The 22,166-nt window shown below is 43.1% G+C and overlaps 1 protein-coding gene across 1 annotated transcript in view; it reads right to left on the reverse strand.

Annotated features, from left to right (window-relative positions):
* Positions 1–636: 636 nt before the first annotated feature.
* Positions 637–22,166, reverse strand: part of chsy1 (chondroitin sulfate synthase 1) — a 178,242-nt gene continuing 156,712 nt past the window's right edge. Inside the window, exon 3 of the mRNA XM_046290603.1 lies at positions 637–3,058. Within this exon, the coding sequence (XP_046146559.1) occupies positions 1,487–3,058 (1,572 nt within the window). The 3' untranslated portion in view covers positions 637–1,486. The remainder of the gene's footprint in view (positions 3,059–22,166) is intronic.

Here is a 22,166-nt window from a genome sequence, read left to right on the forward strand (position 1 = left end):
ATTTACTTTTCTGCTCTTTTGCACACCAATATCTCTACCTGTACATGACCATCTGATTATTTATCACTCTTGTTAATCTGCAAAATTGTAATTATTCACCTACCTCCTCATGCCTTTTGCACACAATGTATATAGACTATTTTTTTTTCTACTGTGTTGTTGACTTGTTAATTGTTTACTCCATGTGTAACTCTGTGTTGTCTGTTCACACTGCTATGCTTTATCTTGGCCAGGTCGCAGTTGCAAATGAGAACTTGTTCTCAACTAGCCTACCTGGTTAAATAAAGGTGAAATAAAATATAAAAAAATTACAAAATTACGCTTAAGATCTTTACTGAAAGTGCTCTGTCATTCAAACGGTTATGCTGACATGCACAATCCATTGGGACTGTATCAACAGTGGACTAATGAACACAACACTAAAATATAATTTTTGGGTAAAATATACACCACTGAATTTGTGATGACTACTGCAATTTGATATTTATATTTCACTATACTGTATCTGTAATTTGCATGTTATTCATATAATAATTTGTGCGCATATTTTATGTATATACACACTTATTAAATCCATTTTTGGTTTAAATGCAGTGTTATAAGTTAGAATAAACACAGATATGAAAAGTATGCATTTCAACATTTGTTTTATTATAAATAACCCATTTTAATATACCTTAGTTGTTCTTGCCAGCAAACTGAACGACTTCTAAGCCACAAAGCTAATGGCGACAAGATGCCTTTTGTTCATTGAAGCATGGTCACATATCAGACAGAATGACAGAATGTGGGCCTTTGCAATGAGATTAAGAACACAGCAAATGTTGGACGGTATCCAGTACCTGAAATCCATGTAAATATTTTGACTAGAAAATAAAGATACAATCATCAAAATTATTCACACGCTTCTTTTAAAAAATACTGTGGATGAAGTACTTTCGGTTCTTTGTATGAATTAGAAAACTCTAGTTTACAGTCTGTTTCCCATCTGGGAGCTTTAAAGCACATTTGTGGTACTTTCAGTACATTTATTATTAACATTATTGTCATTGTTTCAGTATTATTATCAACATTATTACTGCTTTTTGTTCTCTGGTGATGTTGTCAGTGTCCTTTTCACAGTAGGCGAGGGGCGCTCTATGCAACTAATCCAACGGAAGGCTGCTAAGAACACATTCATTGGAGATGGAAAGATGTGGTCCTGAGGCATACATGTGAATCGCATGATAACAACGGAAATAGGAACAAAACAAACCACATCAGAGTTCCCAACAAGCCGTGAGTAAAGGCATTACAATGTCCTTTGGAAGACGCTGTAGAGAATTGATGAAACAAATCACCAGAGGAACACAACAAATTGCACCAAAGATAATTGAGCGTACCCTTGAACTCTCTCTCTCTCTCTTTCTCTCTGCAGTTTGGTCTCTTTTTTCACTCATGCAGAACTGAGGTAACCTCCATTGAGGAGCCACGGAGAACAGGAATGTCAGGTGGAAGTTCTGTTGTAGCCTACCCCCAAGTGTTTCTCCAGCCACAGCTCGGCTAACTGCATCGAAGATGCATAAGTACTTGCCTTAGACCCTAGGCACATTTTGTACTGCTTGGGCTCAAGGCTAGTGTCGCACTGAACAGGGTGATAAATGTGGACGATTCCTGGTTCCTGGCTGCGGAACACTTTTAAACCGGAGTTAATCACTTTTGTGAACAGGTCTACATCTTCCAACCCCCAGCCTTGGATCGACGTATCAAAACCGCCAGCTTTTTGCAAGTCACTTTTAAATATGCAGGTGATTCCAAAGCCGTAATCCCTCCAGAAGCCACTTTTCTTGGTGAACACAAAGCTGCTATCGTCAGGGGTGTTGCCGGCGTAGACAATTTTAGGATCGTACTGACTAAAGACAACGGGATAGTAAGCCTGTCTCCTTTGGATGGTGTTGTGCCTGCACCGCTGCAGGGCGTCTCCGTTAAAGACTAGGTCCACGTCACAGAAGAACAGCAGTGTGTCATTGTCAAGTTGCGAGGAGCCCAGCTCCAGAGCCAGTCCCCGGGAGAAGTCACCCGTCATGGGGATGACAGACAGGTCTGCTTTGGGATACTTGTTGCTGTACTCCTTGATCAAGTCCAAGTGCTTCTCCCTGTCCTGGTTGCTGTCGTTGTCCACCAATATAATGGCCAGCTTGACGTTCTGTTTGGGGATCAGGCAGATCTTCTCAAAGTTCTCCATGAAGCGGAGAAAGATGTCGTACCTGCCTGTCAGCGGGACCAGGATGTTGACCTTTCTCTGGCTGCGTTCGCGCATCTCCCTGGTCGACTCGGAGAACTGGAAAGGCGAGAATATCTTGAGGGAGTTGGAGAGGAAAGAGAACGACTGCGACTCAGTGTTGATGGCCTCCACCAGCTCAACAACATCCAATTCCTCAGACTCACTGAAGAAGGGCCTACTGAAGGACTGCTGCAGGTACGCATGCCTCCTAACAGGTACTGTCACTTTGCGCCCTTTGTGTTTCTTGTACAGAAGTAGTAGGTCCAGAATGTACTCAGCCCCGTGCATGGGGTCCACCCTGCGGTAGCCATACTTGATCTCCTTGAAGTCGATAACACGCCCGCGGGCTTTGGAGTTCTCATTGATCATCTCCATGACCTGAAGCACCGTGTCTTCCAGGGCAGCCCGAAGCAGGCTCCCGAGGCCCTGCCGGGGCATCTGGTTCTCCCCCGTTGAGTACAGATGTCGGCCAGTGAGGAAGTCCCACTCAATGACGTCCCCTCTTTCAGCGGGCTGGTAGCGCGTGTAGGAAGGTGGCGCCCCCAGCTGTTGATCCTCCCACTGCACCTCTGTATTGCTGAGCCGGCTCATGGCCAGGCCCTCGCGGTGCAGGAGGATGGTGCGGTAGCGTAGCCGGGAGATGTCGCGGCTCAACATGTAACCGTGTAGCCGGTACTGGTAGGCAGGCCTCTTGTTGGGATGGAGTGTGATGGCGTTGTGGATCTTGCTGCTGTGGAGCTCCTGGATGAAGCCCTTCTTGTTGTGCTCGTAATTCTCGTAGAAGAGCTGCTGCATCTGAGGAAAGACCAAAACACACCATGGTCAGCACATGTCGATAATGGAATGTCTAGTGTGACGTCTATGGATACAATAAGAGAACAAACTTTAAAGGCAGATTCCCTGGAACAAAGCAGGTGTTGTTTGAATAATTTAATGTATCTCAATGTGTGTACTACTTTAAATACTCATTTGAAGCATAGCTTAATGTAAGGATTGTAAAAGCTTAATAACCGGTATACTGATAGCCAGCACATTGTCTAGGTCATAGTAGCCTTTCAGTAGAGCTTCCCAGCTAGGAGAGCTCAGGAGAGGTTCCCAGCTAGGAGAGCTCAGGAGAGGTTCCCAGCTAGGAGAGCTCAGGAGAGGTTCCCAGCTAGGAGAGCTCAGGAGAGGTTCCCAGCTAGGAGAGCTCAGGAGAGGTTCCCAGCTAGGAGAGCTCAGGAGAGGTTCCCAGCTAGGAGAGCTCAGGAGAGGTTCCCAGCTAGGAGAGCTCAGGAGAGCTTCCCAGCTAGGAGAGCTCAGGAGAGCTTCCCAGCTAGGAGAGCTCAGTAGAGCTTCCCAGCTAGGAGAGCTCAGTAGAGCTTCCCAGCTAGGAGAGCTCAGGAGAGGTTCCCATCTAGGAGAGCTCAGGAGAGGTTCCCAGCTAGGAGAGCTCAGGAGAGGTTCCCAGCTAGGAGAGCTCAGGAGAGGTTCCCAGCTAGGAGAGCTCAGGAGAGGTTCCCAGCTAGGAGAGCTCAGGAGAGGTTCCCAGCTAGGAGAGCTCAGGAGAGGTTCCCAGCTAGGAGAGCTCAGGAGAGGTTCCCAGCTAGGAGAGCACTAGAGCTTCCCAGCAGGAGAGCTCAGGAGAGGTTCCCAGCTAGGAGAGATTATCCCAGCTAGGAGAGCTCAGGAGAGTTCCCAGCTAGGAGAGCTCAGGAGAGGTTCCCAGCTAGGAGAGCTCAGGAGAGGTTCCCAGCTAGGAGAGCTCAGGATGGTTCCCAGCTAGGAGAGCTCAGGAGAGGTTCCCAGCTAGGAGAGCTCAGGAGAGGTTCCCATCTAGGAGAGCTCAGGAGAGGTTCCCAGCTAGGAGAGCTCAGGAGAGGTTCCCAATAAAACAAGGAAGATTCAAAGATGGAATTGAGCACAAGTGTGCATTACAAGAAGCAGTCAATTACCCTTTTGATGCGCTGTGATAAAAGGTTCTAGAAAATGCCCAGTTACTTGTGCGTTTTTATGGTAATTGCCGGGAAGATAGGAGAAAGGAGATCATTTTGGTTTAGAGAGAAACCAATTACTCCGCTAAGATATTTATCCCCGTGTCTTAATCATTTTATTCCCTGTGCCGTGTGCCTATTGTTAGTCATATTGGATGAAGCACTGCACTTCATTTTAATAATATATTATGAGGTAGGTTATGTGTCTTCACTAACATATAGATATATATATATATTATGAGGTAGGTTATGTGATATATATATATATATTATGAGGTAGGTTATAGTGTTCATTAACATAGATATATATATATATTATGAGGTAGGTTATGTGTTCACTAACATATATATATTAAAAGGAATAACACTGGGATTGTTTGAAAGCATACACAGAGTTAATCGGTAGTAGAAATGTATTGAAGGACCATGACAGATTATAACCAGATAAAGAGGAGAGAGACGAGTAGTATCATGAACCCGTAATAATCACTTCCAATCTCCTCAGCCCAATTTATACATTAAGCTATTTTGATGTGTCAAATGACTCTGCAGCACAAAAGTGAACTACATAATATGCTCCTACTCAACTTCACAAAAAGGGATAGATAGGAGACCTATAATAATATGAACATTCGTCATATCCAAAAACCTATACAAGACACTGCTTAATCTAAATCCATATTAAAGAAGAGCAGATGTCGACTGGTTCAACACTTGGATCCCTTTTACCCCAACTTGAGGTCAAATTAACAGATTTTGGATGTACATAAATGCACAGAAAAAAAATGACATTGAAATGTCCACACATCCATTCAAAATGTATACGGTATAAGCTATTACACAACATGTTGTGATGGGATAGTATGTTGATCCTCTTAACACTAACCAGCTTATTTCTACCTATATGCTTTATATATTACGTTCCAGTCAATAACTGCAGTAAGACGTGTAGCCCATGTTATATCGCAATGTTCTTTAATCACAGCTGATGTATACAAGGACACCGCTGGCTAATTCGGTGTTTGCCCGACAGAGGTTTCCGCTGTGAGCCATTATTACCCTTTGCCCTCTCCATCGACCAGACTAATTGAGCTGTTAATTAAACTGCACTGATAATGACATATCTGCGGCACCCTATCACTGGATCCAATGTGCTTGGAGTGGTGCAGGGACCTTTTCAATTCCCTGTGCCGTGTGGCGTCTATTGTTAGTCATATTGGATGAAGCACTGCACTTCATTTTAATAATATATTATGAGGTAGGTTATGTGTCTTCATTAACATATATATATATATATATATTATGAGGTAGGTTATGTGTCTTCACTAACATAGATATATATATATATATTATGAGGTAGGGTATGTGTCTTCACTAACATAGATATATATATATATTATGAGGTAGGTTATGTGTCTTAACATAGATATATATATATATTATGAGGTAGGTTATGTGTCTTCATTAACATATATATATATATATATTATGAGGTAGGTTATGTGTCTTCACTAACATAGATATATATATATATTATGAGGTAGGTTATGTGTCTTCATTAACATAGATATATATTATGAGGTAGGTTATGTGTCTTCACTAACATAGATATATATTATGAGGTAGGGTATGTGTCTTCACTAACATAGATATATATATATTATGAGGTAGGTTATGTGTCTTCACTAACATAGATATATATTATGAGGTAGGGTATGTGTCTTCACTAACATAGATATATATTATGAGGTAGGGTATGTGTCTTCACTAACATAGATATATATTATGAGGTAGGGTATGTGTCTTCACTAACATAGATATATATATATATATTATGAGGTAGGTTATGTGTCTTCACTAACATAGATATATATATATATTATGAGGTAGGGTATGTGTCTTCACTAACATAGATATATATATATATTATGAGGTAGGGTATGTGTCTTCACTAACATAGATATATATATATATTATGAGGTAGGGTATGTGTCTTCACTAACATAGATATATATATATATTATGAGGTAGGGTATGTGTCTTCACTAACATAGATATATATATATATTATGAGGTAGGGTATGTGTCTTCACTAACATAGATATATATATATATTATGAGGTAGGGTATGTGTCTTCACTAACATAGATATATATATATATATTATGAGGTAGGGTATGTGTCTTCACTAACATAGATATATATATATATTATGAGGTAGGGTATGTGTCTTCACTAACATAGATATATATATATATTATGAGGTAGGTTATGTGTCTTCACTAACATAGATATATATATATATTATGAGGTAGGGTATGTGTCTTCACTAACATAGATATATATATATATTATGAGGTAGGGTATGTGACTTCATTAACATATATATATATATATATTATGAGGTAGGTTATGTGTCTTCATTAACATATATATATATATATTATGAGGTAGGTTATGTGTCTTCATTAACATATATATATATATATATTATGAGGTAGGTTATGTGTCTTCACTAACATAGATATATATATATATTATGAGGTAGGGTATGTGTCTTCACTAACATAGATATATATATATATATTATGAGGTAGGTTATGTGTCTTCACTAACATAGATATATATATATATATTATGAGGTAGGTTATGTGTCTTCACTAACATAGATATATATATATATTATGAGGTAGGTTATGTGTCTTCACTAACATAGATATATATATATATTATGAGGTAGGTTATGTGTCTTCATTAACATAGATATATATTATGAGGTAGGTTATGTGTCTTCACTAACATAGATATATATTATGAGGTAGGGTATGTGTCTTCACTAACATAGATATATATATATTATGAGGTAGGTTATGTGTCTTCACTAACATAGATATATATTATGAGGTAGGGTATGTGTCTTCACTAACATAGATATATATTATGAGGTAGGGTATGTGTCTTCACTAACATAGATATATATATATATATTATGAGGTAGGTTATGTGTCTTCACTAACATAGATATATATATATATATTATGAGGTAGGTTATGTGTCTTCACTAACATAGATATATATTATGAGGTAGGTTATGTGTCTTCACTAACATAGATATATATATATTATGAGGTAGGTTATGTGTCTTCACTAACATAGATATATATATATATTATGAGGTAGGTTATGTGTCTTCACTAACATAGATATATATATATTATGAGGTAGGTTATGTGTCTTCACTAACATAGATATATATATATATTATGAGGTAGGTTATGTGTCTTCACTAACATAGATATATATATATATATATTATGAGGTAGGTTATGTGTCTTCACTAACATAGATATATATATATTATGAGGTAGGTTATGTGTCTTCACTAACATAGATATATATATTATGAGGTAGGTTATGTGTCTTCACTAACATAGATATATATATATATATTATGAGGTAGGTTATGTGTTTCACTAACATAGTCTTCACTAACATAGATATATATTATGAGGTAGGTTATGTGTCTTCACTAACATAGATATATATATATATTATGAGGTAGGTTATGTGTCTTCACTAACATAGATATATATTATGAGGTAGGTTATGTGTCTTCACTAACATAGATATATATATATATTATGAGGTAGGTTATGTGTCTTCACTAACATAGATATATATTATGAGGTAGGTTATGTGTCTTCACTAACATAGATATATATTATGAGGTAGGTTATGTGTCTTCACTAACATAGATATATATATATATTATGAGGTAGGTTATGTGTCTTCACTAACATAGATATATATATATATTATGAGGTAGGTATGTGTCCTCACTAACATAGATATATATTATGAGGTAGGTTATGTGTCTTCACTAACATATATATATATATTATGAGGTAGGTTATGTGTCTTCACTAACATAGATATATATATATTATGAGGTAGGTTATGTGTCTTCACTAACATAGATATATATATATATATATTATGAGGTAGGTTATGTGTCTTCACTAACATAGATATATATATATATATTATGAGGTAGGTTATGTGTCTTCACTAACGTAGATATATTGTCATGCAGGTGAAAGAGGACCCAAAAGCGACTTAACAGAAACAGAGTTTATTTAAGTCCAAAACGGAATAACAGAAATCCTCTAGACTTGTAGAGGGGAAAACAACTGGAGAAGCGGCCACAGACTGCAGGTCGCTTCGGGTAGGCGCAGGCCGTAGTCGACAGAGACACCTGCTCACACGCAGCATCTGATGAAGGCAAAAACACGACAGGACAGGGCGATACACAATCACGGCAAAAACACGACAGGACAGGGCGAAACGCAATCACAGCATGGTGAATACAATACAAGGAACCGACGGGACAGGAACGGATCACAAAGGAATAAATAGGGACTCTAATCAGGGGAAAGGATCGGGAACAGGTGTGGGAAGACTAAATGATGATTAGGGGAATAGGAACAGCTGGGAGCAGGAACGGAACGATAGAGAGAAGAGAGAGCGAGAGAGTGAGAGAGGGAGGGGAGAGAGATAGAAGGAGGGAAAGAACCAAATAAGACCAGCAGAGGGAAACGAATAGCATGGGGAGCACAGGGACAAGACATGATAATAAATGACAAACATGACAGTACCCCCACTCACCGAGCGCCTCCTGGCGCACTCGAGGAGAGGAATCCTGGCGGCAACGGAGGAAATCATCGATGAGTGAACGGTCCAGCACGTCCCGAGACGGAACCCAACTCCTCTCCTCAGGACCGTAACCCTCCCAATCCACTAGGTATTGGTGACCCCGTCCCCGAGAACGCATGTCCATGATCTTATGTACCTTGTAAATAGGTGCGCTCTCGACAAGGACGGGGGGGGGAGGGAAGACGAACGGGGGTGCGAAGAAAGGGCTTAACACAGGAGACATGGAAGACAGGATGGACGCGACGAAGATGTCGCGGAAGAAGCAGTCGCACAGCGACAGGATTGACGACCTGGGAGACACGGAACGGACCAATGAACCGCGGAGTCAACTTACGAGAAGCTGTCGTAAGAGGAAGGTTGCGAGTGGAAAGCCACACTCTCTGGCCGCAACAATACCTTGGACTCTTAATCCTGTGTTTATTGGCGGCTCTCACCGTCTGTGCCCTGTAACGGCAAAGTGCAGACCTCACCCTCCTCCAGGTGCGCTCACAACGTTGGACAAACGCTGAGCGGAGGGAACGCTGGACTCGGCAAGCTGGGATGAGAACAGAGGAGGCTGGTAACCCAGACTACTCTGAAACGGAGATAACCCGGTAGCAGACGAAGGAAGCGAATTGTGAGCGTATTCTGCCCAGGGGAGCTGTTCTGCCCAAGACGCAGGGTTTCTGAAAGAAAGGCTGCGTAGTATGCGACCAATCGTCTGATTGGCCCTCTCTGCTTGACCGTTAGACTGGGGATGAAACCCGGAAGAGAGACTGACGGACGCACCAATCAAACGACAGAACTCCCTCCAAAACTGTGACGTGAATTGCGGGCCTCTGTCTGAAACGGCGTCTAACGGGAGGCCATGAATTCTGAATACATTCTCAATAATGATTTGTGCCGTCTCCTTAGCGGAAGGAAGTTTAGCGAGGGAATGAAATGTGCCGCCTTAGAGAACCTATCGACAACCGTCAGAATCACAGTCTTCCCCGCAGACAAAGGCAGACCGGTAATGAAGTCTAAGGCAATGTGAGACCATGGTCGAGAAGGAATGGGGAGCGGTCTGAGACGACCGGCAGGAGGAGAGTTACCCGACTTAGTCTGCGCGCAGTCCGAACAAGCAGCCACGAAACGGCGCGTGTCACGCTCCTGAGTCGGCCACCAAAAGCGCTGGCGAATAGACGCAAGAGTGCCTCGAACACCGGGATGACCAGCTAACTTGGCAGAGTGAGCCCACTGAAGAACAGCCAGACGAGTGGAAACAGGAACGAAAAGGAGGTTACTAGGACAAGCGCGCGGCGACGCAGTGTGCGTGAGTGCTTGCTTAACCTGTCTTTCAATTCCCCAGACTGTTAACCCGACAACACGCCCATAAGGAAGAATCCCCTCGGGATCAGTAGAAGCCACAGAAGAACTAAACAGACGGGATAAGGCATCAGGCTTGGTGTTCTTGCTACCCGGACGGTAAGAAATCACAAACTCGAAACGAGCGAAAAACAACGCCCAACGAGCTTGACGGGCATTAAGTCGTTTGGCAGAACGGATGTACTCAAGGTTCTTATGGTCTGTCCAAACGACAAAAGGAACGGTCGCCCCCTCCAACCACTGTCGCCATTCGCCTAGGGCTAAGCGGATGGCGAGCAGTTCACGGTTACCCACATCATAGTTGCGCTCAGATGGCGACAGGCGATGAGAAAAATAAGCGCAAGGATGAACCTTATCGTCAGACTGGAAGCGCTGGGATAGGATGGCTCCCACGCCTACCTCTGAAGCGCCAACCTCGACAATGAATTGTCTAGTGACGTCAGGAGTAACGAGGATAGGAGCGGACGTAAAACGTTCTTTTAGAAGATCAAAAGCTCCCTGGGCGGAACCGGACCACTTAAAACACGTCTTGACAGAAGTAAGAGCTGTGAGAGGGGCAGCAACTTGACCGAAATTACGAATGAAACGCCGATAGAAATTAGCGAAACCTAAAAAGCGCTGCAACTCGACACGTGACCTTGGAACGGGCCAATCACTGACAGCTTGGACCTTAGCGGAATCCATCTGAATGCCTTCAGCGGAAATAACGGAACCGAGAAAAGTAACGGAGGAGACATGAAAAGAGCACTTCTCAGCCTTTACGTAGAGACAATTCTCTAAAAGGCGCTGTAGAACACGTCGAACGTGCTGAACATGAATCTCGAGTGACGGAGAAAAATCAGGATATCGTCAAGATAGACAAAAACAAAAATGTTCAGCATGTCTCTCAGAACATCATTAACTAATGCCTGAAAAACAGCTGGCGCATTGGCGAGACCGAACGGCAGAACCCGGTACTCAAAATGCCCTAACGGAGTGTTAAACGCCGTTTTCCACTCGTCCCCCTCTCTGATGCGCACGAGATGGTAAGCGTTACGAAGGTCCAACTTAGTAAAGCACCTGGCTCCCTGCAGAATCTCGAAGGCTGATGACATAAGGGGAAGCGGATAACGATTCTTAACCGTTATGTCATTCAGCCTCGATAATCCACGCAGGGGCGCAGAGTACCGTCCTTCTTTTAACAAAAAAGAACCCCGCCCGGCCGGAGAAGAAGAAGGCACTATGGTACCGGCGTCAAGAGACACAGACAAATAATCCTCGAGAGCCTTACGTTCGGGAGCCGACAGAGAGTATAGTCTACCTCGAGGAGGAGTGGTCCCCGGAAGGAGATCAATACTACAATCATACGACCGGTGAGGAGGAAGGGAGTTGGCTCGGGACCGACTGAAGACCGTGCGCAGATCATGATATTCCTCCGGCACTCCTGTCAAATCGCCAGGTTCCTCCTGAGAAGTAGGGACAGAAGAAACGGGAGGGATGGCAGACATTAAACACTTCACATGACAAGAAACGTTCCAGGATAGGATAGAATTACTAGACCAATTAATAGAAGGATTATGACATACTAGCCAGGGATGACCCAAAACAACAGGTGTAAACGGTGAACGGAAAATCAAAAAGAAATAGTCTCACTGTGGTTACCAGATACTGTGAGAGTTAAAGGTAGTGTCTCAAATTTGATACTGGGAAGATGACTACCATCTAAGGCAAACATGGGCGTAGGCCTGTCTAACGGTCTGAAAGGAATGTTATGTTTCCGAACCCATGCTTCGTCCATGAAACAACCCTCAGCCCCAGAGTCAATCAAAGCACTGCATGTAGCACCCGAACCGGTCCAGCGTAGATGGACCGACATAGTAGTACAAGATCTAGATGAAGGGACCTGAGTAGTAGCGCTCACCAGTAGCCCTCCGCTTACTGATGGGCTCTGGCCTCTTACTGGACATGAATTAACAAAATGTCCAGCAACTCCGCAATAGAGGCACAGGCGGTTGGTGATCCTCCGTTCCCTCTCCTTATTCGAGATGCGAATCCCTCCCAGCTGCATGGGCTCAGTCTCAAAGCCAGAGGAGGGAGATGGTTGCGATGCGGAGCAGGGAAACACCGTTGATGCGAGCTCTCTTCCACGAGCCCGGTGACGAAGATCTACCCGTCGTTCTATGCGGATGGCGAGAGCAATCAAAGAATCCACATCTGATGGAACCTCCGGGAGAGAATCTCATCCTTAACCACTGCGTGGAGTCCCTCCAGAAAACGAGCGAGCAGCGCCGGCTCGTTCCACTCACTAGAGGCAGCAAGAGTGCGAAACTCAATGGAATAATCCGTTATGGACCGTTCACCTTGGCATAAGGAAGCCAGGGCCCTAGAAGCCTCCCCACCAAAACTGAACGGTCAAAAACCCGAATCATCTCCTCTTTAAAGTTCTGGAATCTGTTAGAGCAATCAGCCCTTGCCTCCCAGATAGCTGTGCCCCATTCTCGAGCCCGGCCAGTAAGGAGTGAAATGACGTAAGCAACCCGAGCTCTCTCTAGAGTATGTGTGGGGTTGGAGAGAGAACACAATCTCACACTGCGTGAGAAAGGAGCGGCACTCAGTGGGCTGCCCGGAGTAGCAAGGTGGGTTATTAACCCTAGGTTCTGGAGGCTCGGCAGGCCAGGAAGTAACAGGTGGCACGAGACGTAGACTCTGGAACTGTCCAGAGAGGTCGGAAACCTGAGCGGCCAGGTTCTCCACGGCATGGCGAGCAGCAGACAATTCCTGCTCGTGTCTGCCGAGCATGGCTCCTTGGATCTTGACGGCAGTGTAACGAGCGTCTGTAGTCGCTGGGTCCATTCCTTGGTCGGTTCCTTCTGTCATGCAGGTGAAAGAGGACCCAAAAGCGACTTAACAGAAACAGAGTTTATTTAAGTCCAAAACGGAATAACAGAAATCCTCTAGACTTGTAGAGGGAAAACAACTGGAGAAGCGGCCACAGACTGCAGGTCGCCGGGTAGGCGCAGGCCGTAGTCGACAGAGACACCTGCTCACACGCAGCATCTGATGAAGGCAAAAACACGACAGGACAGGGCGATACACAATCACGGCAAAAACACGACAGGACAGGGCGAAACGCAATCACAGCATGGTGAATACAATACAAGGAACCGACGGGACAGGAACGGATCACAAAGGAATAAATAGGGACTCTAATCAGGGGAAAGGATCGGGAACAGGTGTGGGAAGACTAAATGATGATTAGGGGAATAGGAACAGCTGGGAGCAGGAACGGAACGATAGAGAGAGAGAGAGCGAGAGAGTGAGAGAGGGAGGGGGAGAGAGATAGAAGGAGGGAAAGAACCAAATAAGACCAGCAGAGGGAAACGAATAGCATGGGGAGCACAGGGACAAGACATGATAATAAATGACAAACATGACATATATATTATGAGGTAGGTTATGTGTCTTCACTAACATAGATATATATATATTATGAGGTAGGTTGTGTCTTCACTAACATAGATATATATTATGAGGTAGGTTATGTGTCTTCACTAACATAGATATATATTATGAGGTAGGGTATGTGTCTTCACTAACATATATATATATATTATGAGGTAGGTTATGTGTCTTCACACATAACATAGATATGTCTTCACTAACATAGATATATATTATGAGGTAGGTTATGTGTCTTCACTAACATAGATATATATTATGAGGTAGGTTATGTGTCTTCACTAACATAGATATATATTATGAGGTAGGTTATGTGTCTTCACTAAACATATATATTATATATATTATGAGGTAGGTTATGTGTCTTCACTAACATAGATATATATTATGAGGTAGGGTATGTGTCTTCACTAACATAGATATATATATATATTATGAGGTAGGTTATGTGTCTTCACTAACATAGATATATATTATGATAGATATAACATAGATATATATTATGAGGTAGGTTATGTGTCTTCACTAACATAGATATATATATATTATGAGGTAGGTTATGTGTCTTCATTAACATAGATATATATTATGAGGTAGGTTATGTGTCTTCACTAACATAGATATATATTATGAGGTAGGTTATGTGTCTTCACTAACATAGATATATATTATGAGGTAGGTTATGTGTCTTCACTAACATAGATATATATTATATATGTGTCTTCATATATATATTATGAGGTAGGGTTATGTGTCTTCACTAACATAGATATATATATATATATATGTGTCTTTATGAGGTAGGTTATGTGTCTTCTAACATAATTATGAGTAGGTTATATAACATATATATATTATGAGGTAGGGTATGTGTCTTCACTAACATAGTTATGTGTCTTCATATATATATATTATGAGGTAGGTTATAGGGTGTGTGTCTTCACTAACATATATATATATATTATGAGGTAGGGTATGTGTCTTCACTAACATAGATATATATTATGAGGTAGGTTATGTGTCTTCACTAACATAGATATATATTATGAGGTAGGGTATGTGTCTTCACTAACTTAGATATATATTATGAGGTAGGTTATGTGTCTTCACTAACATAGATATATATATATATTATGAGGTAGGGTATGTGTCTTCACTAACATAGATATATATATATATATATATATTATGAGGTAGGTTATGTGTCTTCACTAACATAGATATATATATATTATGAGGTAGGGTATGTGTCTTCACTAACATAGATATATATATATATATTATGAGGTAGGGTATGTGTCTTCACTAACATAGATATATATATATATTATGAGGTAGGGTATGTGTCTTCACTAACATAGATATATATATATATTATGAGGTAGGGTATGTGTCTTCACTAACATAGATACATATATATATATATTATGAGGTAGGTTATGTGTCTTTATAGATATATATTATGAGGTAGGTTACTTCACTAACATAGATATATATATATATTATGAGGTAGGGTATGTGTCTTCACTAACATAGATATATATATATATATATTATGAGGTAGGTTATGTGTCTTCACTAACATAGATATATATATATATTATGAGGTAGGGTATGTGTCTTCACTAATGAGGTAGATCACTAACATATATATATATTATGAGGTAGGGTATGTGTCTTCACTAACATAGATATATATATATATTATGAGGTAGGGTATGTGTCTTCACTAACATAGATATATATATATATTATGAGGTAGGGTATGTGTCTTCACTAACATAGATATATATATATATTATGAGGTAGGGTATGTGTCTTCACTAACATAGATATATATTATGAGGTAGGTTATGTGTCTTCACTAACATAGATATATATTATGAGGTAGGTTATGTGTCTTCACTAACATAGGTATGTGTCTTCATATAGATATATATATATATTATGAGGTAGGTTATGTGTCTTCACTAACATAGATATATATATATATTATGAGGTAGGGTATGTGTCTTCACTAACATAGATATATATTATGAGGTAGGTTATGTGTCTTCACTAACATAGATATATATTATGAGGTAGGTTATGTGTCTTCACTAACATAGATATATATATATATTATGAGGTAGGGTATGTGTCTTCACTAACATAGATATATATTATGAGGTAGGTTATGTGTCTTCACTAACATAGATATATATTATGAGGTAGGGTATGTGTCTTCACTAACATAGATATATATTATGAGGTAGGTTATGTGTCTTCACTAACATAGATATATATATATATCATGAGGTAGGTTATGTGTCTTCACTAACATAGATATATATATATATATTATGAGGTAGGTTATGTGTCTTCACTAACATAGATATATATTATGAGGGCCATAAAGATCATAAGGGACAACAACCAGCTGATCCACTGCCTGTTCACCCCTCTATCATCCAGAAGGCCTGTTCACCCCTCTATCATCCAGAAGGCCTGTTCACCCCTCTATCATCCAGAAGGCCTGTTCACCCCTCTATCATCCAGAAGGCCCCTCTATCATCCAGAAGGCCTGTTCACCCCTCTATCATCCAGAAGGCCTGTTCACCCCTCTATCATCCAGAAGGCCTGTTCACCCCTCTATCATCCAGAAGGCCTGTTCACCCCTCTATCATCCAGAAGGCCTGTTCACCCCTCTATCATCCAGAAGGCCTGTTCACCCCGCTATCATCCAGAAGGCCTGTTCACCCCTCTATCATCCAGAAGGCCTGTTCACCCCTCTATCATCCAGAAGGCGAGGTCAGTACAGGTGCATCAAAGCGGGGACCGAGGAACTGAAAAACAGCTTCTATCTCAAGGCCATCAGACTGTTAAACAGCAACCATTAACATTGAGTGGCTGCTGCCAACACACTGACTCACTCTAGCCACTTTAATAATGGAAAAATGTATGTAATAAATGTATCACTAGCCAATTTAAACAATGCCACTTTTATGTTTACATACCCTACATTACTCATCTCGATACCATCTACTGCACCTTGTCTATGCTGTTCGGCCATCACTCATTCATATATTTTTATGTACATATTCTTATTCATTCCTTTACACTTGTGTGTATAAGGCAGTTGTATTATTATTGCGTGTTAAGATATTACTGCATGGTCGGAACTAAAAGCACAAGCATTTCACCACACTCTCATTATCATCTGCTAACCATGTGCATGTGACAAATAACATTGGATTTGATTTGAGGTAGCGCATGTGTATTCATTAACATAGTGAGGGGTTTCCGTAGTTTATAACGTTTGGTTTTAGAATATTTCTTTTGAAGTGAAGGGGGGTTGGAGGAAACAAAACAACTTACCGTGCTAAATAAAGATTAATCTATTATAGTGCTCGACTTCCCAAATGTTTTATTTTCTTATTACATTATCACCTTCTGAAAGGAATAGCTGGTAGCCATCTGCGATTTGACCTGGATATTACTGTTTTCCTGGATATTCACTCTGTTATTCAAAGAGAACTAACAAGCCAGAGAATAAAACACATCGACCAATGTTGGGTCACCTGAAGTGGAGCGCCTCGAGCAGCACTGCCTGATTCTGTTCCCTATCATTACGGCACCGAGCTTCCTTTTTCCTAACTGCACTTAAATTGCAAATTAATGGTTTTAAGCTCTCGAATGAAAGAACTGCACAGAGAAGCAATTTGGCAACATGAAGTGAGGGCCCACAAGAAACATTTAGCAAATGGAAAACGTGTCGGGCATTTAAGCCCTGGCCACTGGAAACACTCTGGAAGCACTCTACTCCTGATGAATCAGTACCTCTCTACTCCAGATGGAACACACTAACTCTACTCCAGATGGATATGTACCACTCTACTAAAGATGGAAAAGCATCTCTCTACTCCAGACGGAACAAACTAACTCTACTCCAGATGGATATGTACCACTCTACTAAAGATGGAATAGTACCACTCTACTCCAGATGGAACAGACTAACTCTACTCCAGATGGATCAGACTAACTCTACCCCGGATGAAATAGTACCTCTACTCCTGATGGAGCGGTACCACTCTACTCCAGATGGAGGGGTACCACTCTACTCCAGATGGAGGGGTACCACTCTACTCCAGATGGAGGGGTACCACTCTACTCCAGATGGAGGGGTACCACTCTACTCCAGATGGAGGGGTACCACTCTACTCCAGATGGAGGGGTACCACTCTACTCCAGATGGAGGGGTACCACTCTACTCCAGATGGAGGGGGTACCACTCTACTCCAGATGGAAGGGGTACCACTCTACTCCAGATGGAGGGGGTACCACTCTACTCCAGATGGAGGGGGTACCACTCTACTCCAGATGGAGGGGGTACCACTCTACTCCAGATGGAGGGGGCCACTCTACTCCAGATGGAGGGGGTACCACTCTACTCCAGATGGAGGGGGTACCACTCTACTCCAGATGGAGGGTGTACCACTCTACTCCAGGTGGAAGGGGTACCACTCTACTCCAGGTGGAAGGGGTACCACTCTACTCCAGGTGGAAGGGGTACCACTCTACTCCGGACGGAAGGGGTACCACTCTACTCCGGACGGAAGGGGTACCACTCTACTCCGGACGGAAGGGGTACCACTCTACTCCGGACGGAAGGGGTACCACTCTACTCCGGACGGAAGGGGTACCACTCTACTCCGGACGGAAGGGGTACCACTCTACTCCGGACGGAAGGGGTACCACTCTCTACTCCGGACGGAGGGGGTACCACTACCACTCTACTCCGGACGGAGGGGGTACCACTCTACTCCGGACAGAGGGGGACTCCGGACGGAGGGGGTACCACTCTACTCCGGACGGAGGGGGTACCACTCACTCCGGACGGAGGGGGTACCACTCCCGGACGGAGGGGGTACCACTCTACTCCGGACGGAGGGGGTACCACTCTACTCCGGACGGAGGGGGTACCACTCTACTCCGGACGGAGGGGGTACCACTCTACTCCGGACGGAGGGGGTACCACTCTACTCCGGACGGAGGGGGTACCACTCTACTCCGGACGGAGGGGGTACCACTCTACTTCTCCAGATTTGACTGTACCACTCCACTCCTGATGGAGCAGCACCACTCCACTCCTGATGGAGCAGCACCACTCTACTCCGGATGGATCAGCACCACTCTACTCCTAATGGATTGCCCCTGTTTAGCGACACGGAACATTAGGGATTCGTACTGCTGCAGCCCTAACCATGTCATATCACTGCTGCAGCCCTAACCATGTCATATTACTGGCCCTAACCATGTCATATTACTGGCCCTAACCATGTCATATTACTGGCCCTAACCATGTCATATTACTGGCCCTAACCATGTCATAGTACTGCTGCAGCCCTAACCATGTCATAGTACTGCTGCAGCCCTAACCATGTCATAGTACTGCTGCAGCCCTAACCATGTCATAGTACTGCTGCAGCCCTAACCATGTCATAGTACTGCTGCAGCCCTAACCATGTCATAGTACTGCTGCAGCCCTAACCATGTCATATTACTGGCCCTAACCATGTCACATTACTGGCCCTAACCATGTCATAGTACTGCTGCAGCCCTAACCATGTCATAGTACTGCTGCAGCCCTAACCATGTCATAGTACTGCTGCAGCCCTAACCATGTCATAGTACTGCTGCAGCCCTAACCATGTCATAGTACTGCTGCAGCCCTAACCATGTCATAGTACTGCTGCAGCCCTAACCATGTCATAGTACTGCTGCAGCCCTAACCATGTCATAGTACTGCTGCAGCCCTAACCATGTCATATTACTGCTGCAGCCCTAACCATGTCATAGTACTGCTGCAGCCCTAACCATGTCATAGTACTGCTGCAGCCCTAACCATGTCATATTACTGGCCCTAACCATGTCATATCACTGCTGCAGCCCTAACCATGTCATAGTACTGGCCCTAACCATGTTATATCACTGCTGCAGCCCTAACCATGTCATAGTACTGCTGCAGCCCTAACCATGTTATATCACTGCTGCAGCCCTAACCATGTCATAGTACTGCTGCAGCCCTAACCATGTCATAGTACTGGCAGCCCTAACCATGTCATAGTACTGCTGCAGCCCTAACCATGTCATATACTGCTGCAGCCCTAACCATGTCATAGTACTGCTGCAGCCCTAACCATGTCATATTACTGGCCCTAACCATGTCATAGTACTGCTGCAGCCCTAACCATGTCATAGTACTGCTGCAGCCCTAACCATGTCATAGTACTGCTGCAGCCCTAACCATGTCATAGTACTGCTGCAGCCCTAACCATGTCATAGTACTGCTGCAGCCCTAACCATGTCATAGTACTGCTGCAGCCCTAACCATGTCATAGTACTGCTGCAGCCCTAACCATGTCATAGTACTGCTGCAGCCCTAACCATGTCATAGTACTGCTGCAGCCCTAACCATGTCATAGTACTGCTGCAGCCCTAACCATGTTATAGCCCTAACTGCTGCAGCCCTAACCATGTCATAGTACTGCTGCAGCCCTAACCATGTCATAGTACTGCTGCAGCCCTAACCATGTCATATTACTAACCATGTTATATCACTGCTGCCCTAACCATGTCATAGTACTGCTGCAGCCCTAACCATGTCATATTACTGCTGCAGCCCTAACCATGTTATATCACTGCTGCAGCCCTAACCATGTCATAGTACTGCTGCAGCCCTAACCATGTTATATCACTGCTGCAGCCCTAACCATGTCATATACTGCTGCAGCCCTAACCATGTCATATTAGCCCTAACCTGCATAGCCCTAACCATGTCATAGTACTGCTGCAGCCCCCTAACCTAACCATGTCATATATCACTGCTGCAGCCCTAACCATGTCATAGTACTGCTGCAGCCCTAACCATGTCATAGTACTGCTGCAGCCCTAACCATGTCATAGTACTGCTGCAGCCCTAACCATGTTATATCACTGCTGCAGCCCTAACCATGTCATAGTACTGCTGCAGCCCTAACCATGTCATAGTACTGCTGCAGCCCTAACCATGTCATAGTACTGCTGCAGCCCTAACCATGTCATATTACTGCTGCAGCCCTAACCATGTCATAGTACTGCTGCAGCCCTAACCATGTTATATCACTGCTGCAGCCCTAACCATGTCATAGTACTGCTGCAGCCCTAACCATGTCATAGTACTGCTGCAGCCCTAACCATGTCATATTACTGCTGCAGCCCTAACCATGTTATATTACTGGCCCTAACCATGTCATAGTACTGCTGCAGCCCTAACCATGTCATATTACTGGCCCTAACCATGTCATATTACTAGCCCTAACCATGTCATTACTGGCCCTAACCATGTCATATTACTGGCCCTAACCATGTCATATTACTGGCCCTAACCATGCCCTAACCATGTTATATTACTGGCCCTAACCATGTCATATTACTGGCCCTAACCATGTCATATTACTGGCCCTAACCATGTCATATTACTGGCCCTAACCATGTCATATTACTGGCCCTAACCATGTCATATTACTGGCCCTAACCATGTCATATTACTGGCCCTAACCATGTCATATTACTGGCCCTAACCATGTCATATTACTGGCCCTAACCATGTCATATTACTGGCCCTAACCATGTCATATTACTGGCCCTAACCATGTTATATTACTGGCCCTAACCATGGCATATTACTGGCCCTAACCATGTCATATTACTGGCCCTAACCATGGCATATTACTGGCCCTAACCATGTCATATTACTGGCCCTAACCATGTCATATTACTGGCCCTAACCATGTTATATTACTGGCCCTAACCATGTCATATTACTGGCCCTAACCATGTCATTATGGCCCTAACCATGTCATATTACTGGCCCTAACCATGTCATATTACTGGCCCTAACCATGTCATATTACTGGCCCTAACCATGTCATATTACTGGGCCCTAACCATGTCATATTACTGGCCCTAACCATGTCATATTACTGGCCCTAACCATGTCATATTACTGGCCCTAACCATGTCATATTACTGGCCCTAACCATGTCATATTACTGGCCCTAACCATGTCATATTACTGGCCCTAACCATGTCATATTACTGGCCCTAACCATGTCATATTACTGGCCCTAACCATGTCATATTACTGGCCCTAACCATGTCATATTACTGGCCCTAACCATGTCATATCACTGGCCCTAACCATGTCATATCACTGGCCCTAACCATGTCATATCACTGGCCCTAACCATGTCATATCACTGGCCCTAACCATGTCATATTACTGGCCCTAACCATGTCATATTACTGGCCCTAACCATGTCATATTACTGGCCCTAACCATGTCATATTACTGGCCCTAACCATGTCATATTACTGGCCCTAACCATGTCATATTACTGGCCCCCTAACCA

The sequence above is a fragment of the Oncorhynchus gorbuscha genome, linkage group LG11 (assembly GCF_021184085.1).
Source record: "Oncorhynchus gorbuscha isolate QuinsamMale2020 ecotype Even-year linkage group LG11, OgorEven_v1.0, whole genome shotgun sequence".
NCBI classification, from domain to species: Eukaryota; Metazoa; Chordata; class Actinopteri; order Salmoniformes; family Salmonidae; genus Oncorhynchus; species Oncorhynchus gorbuscha.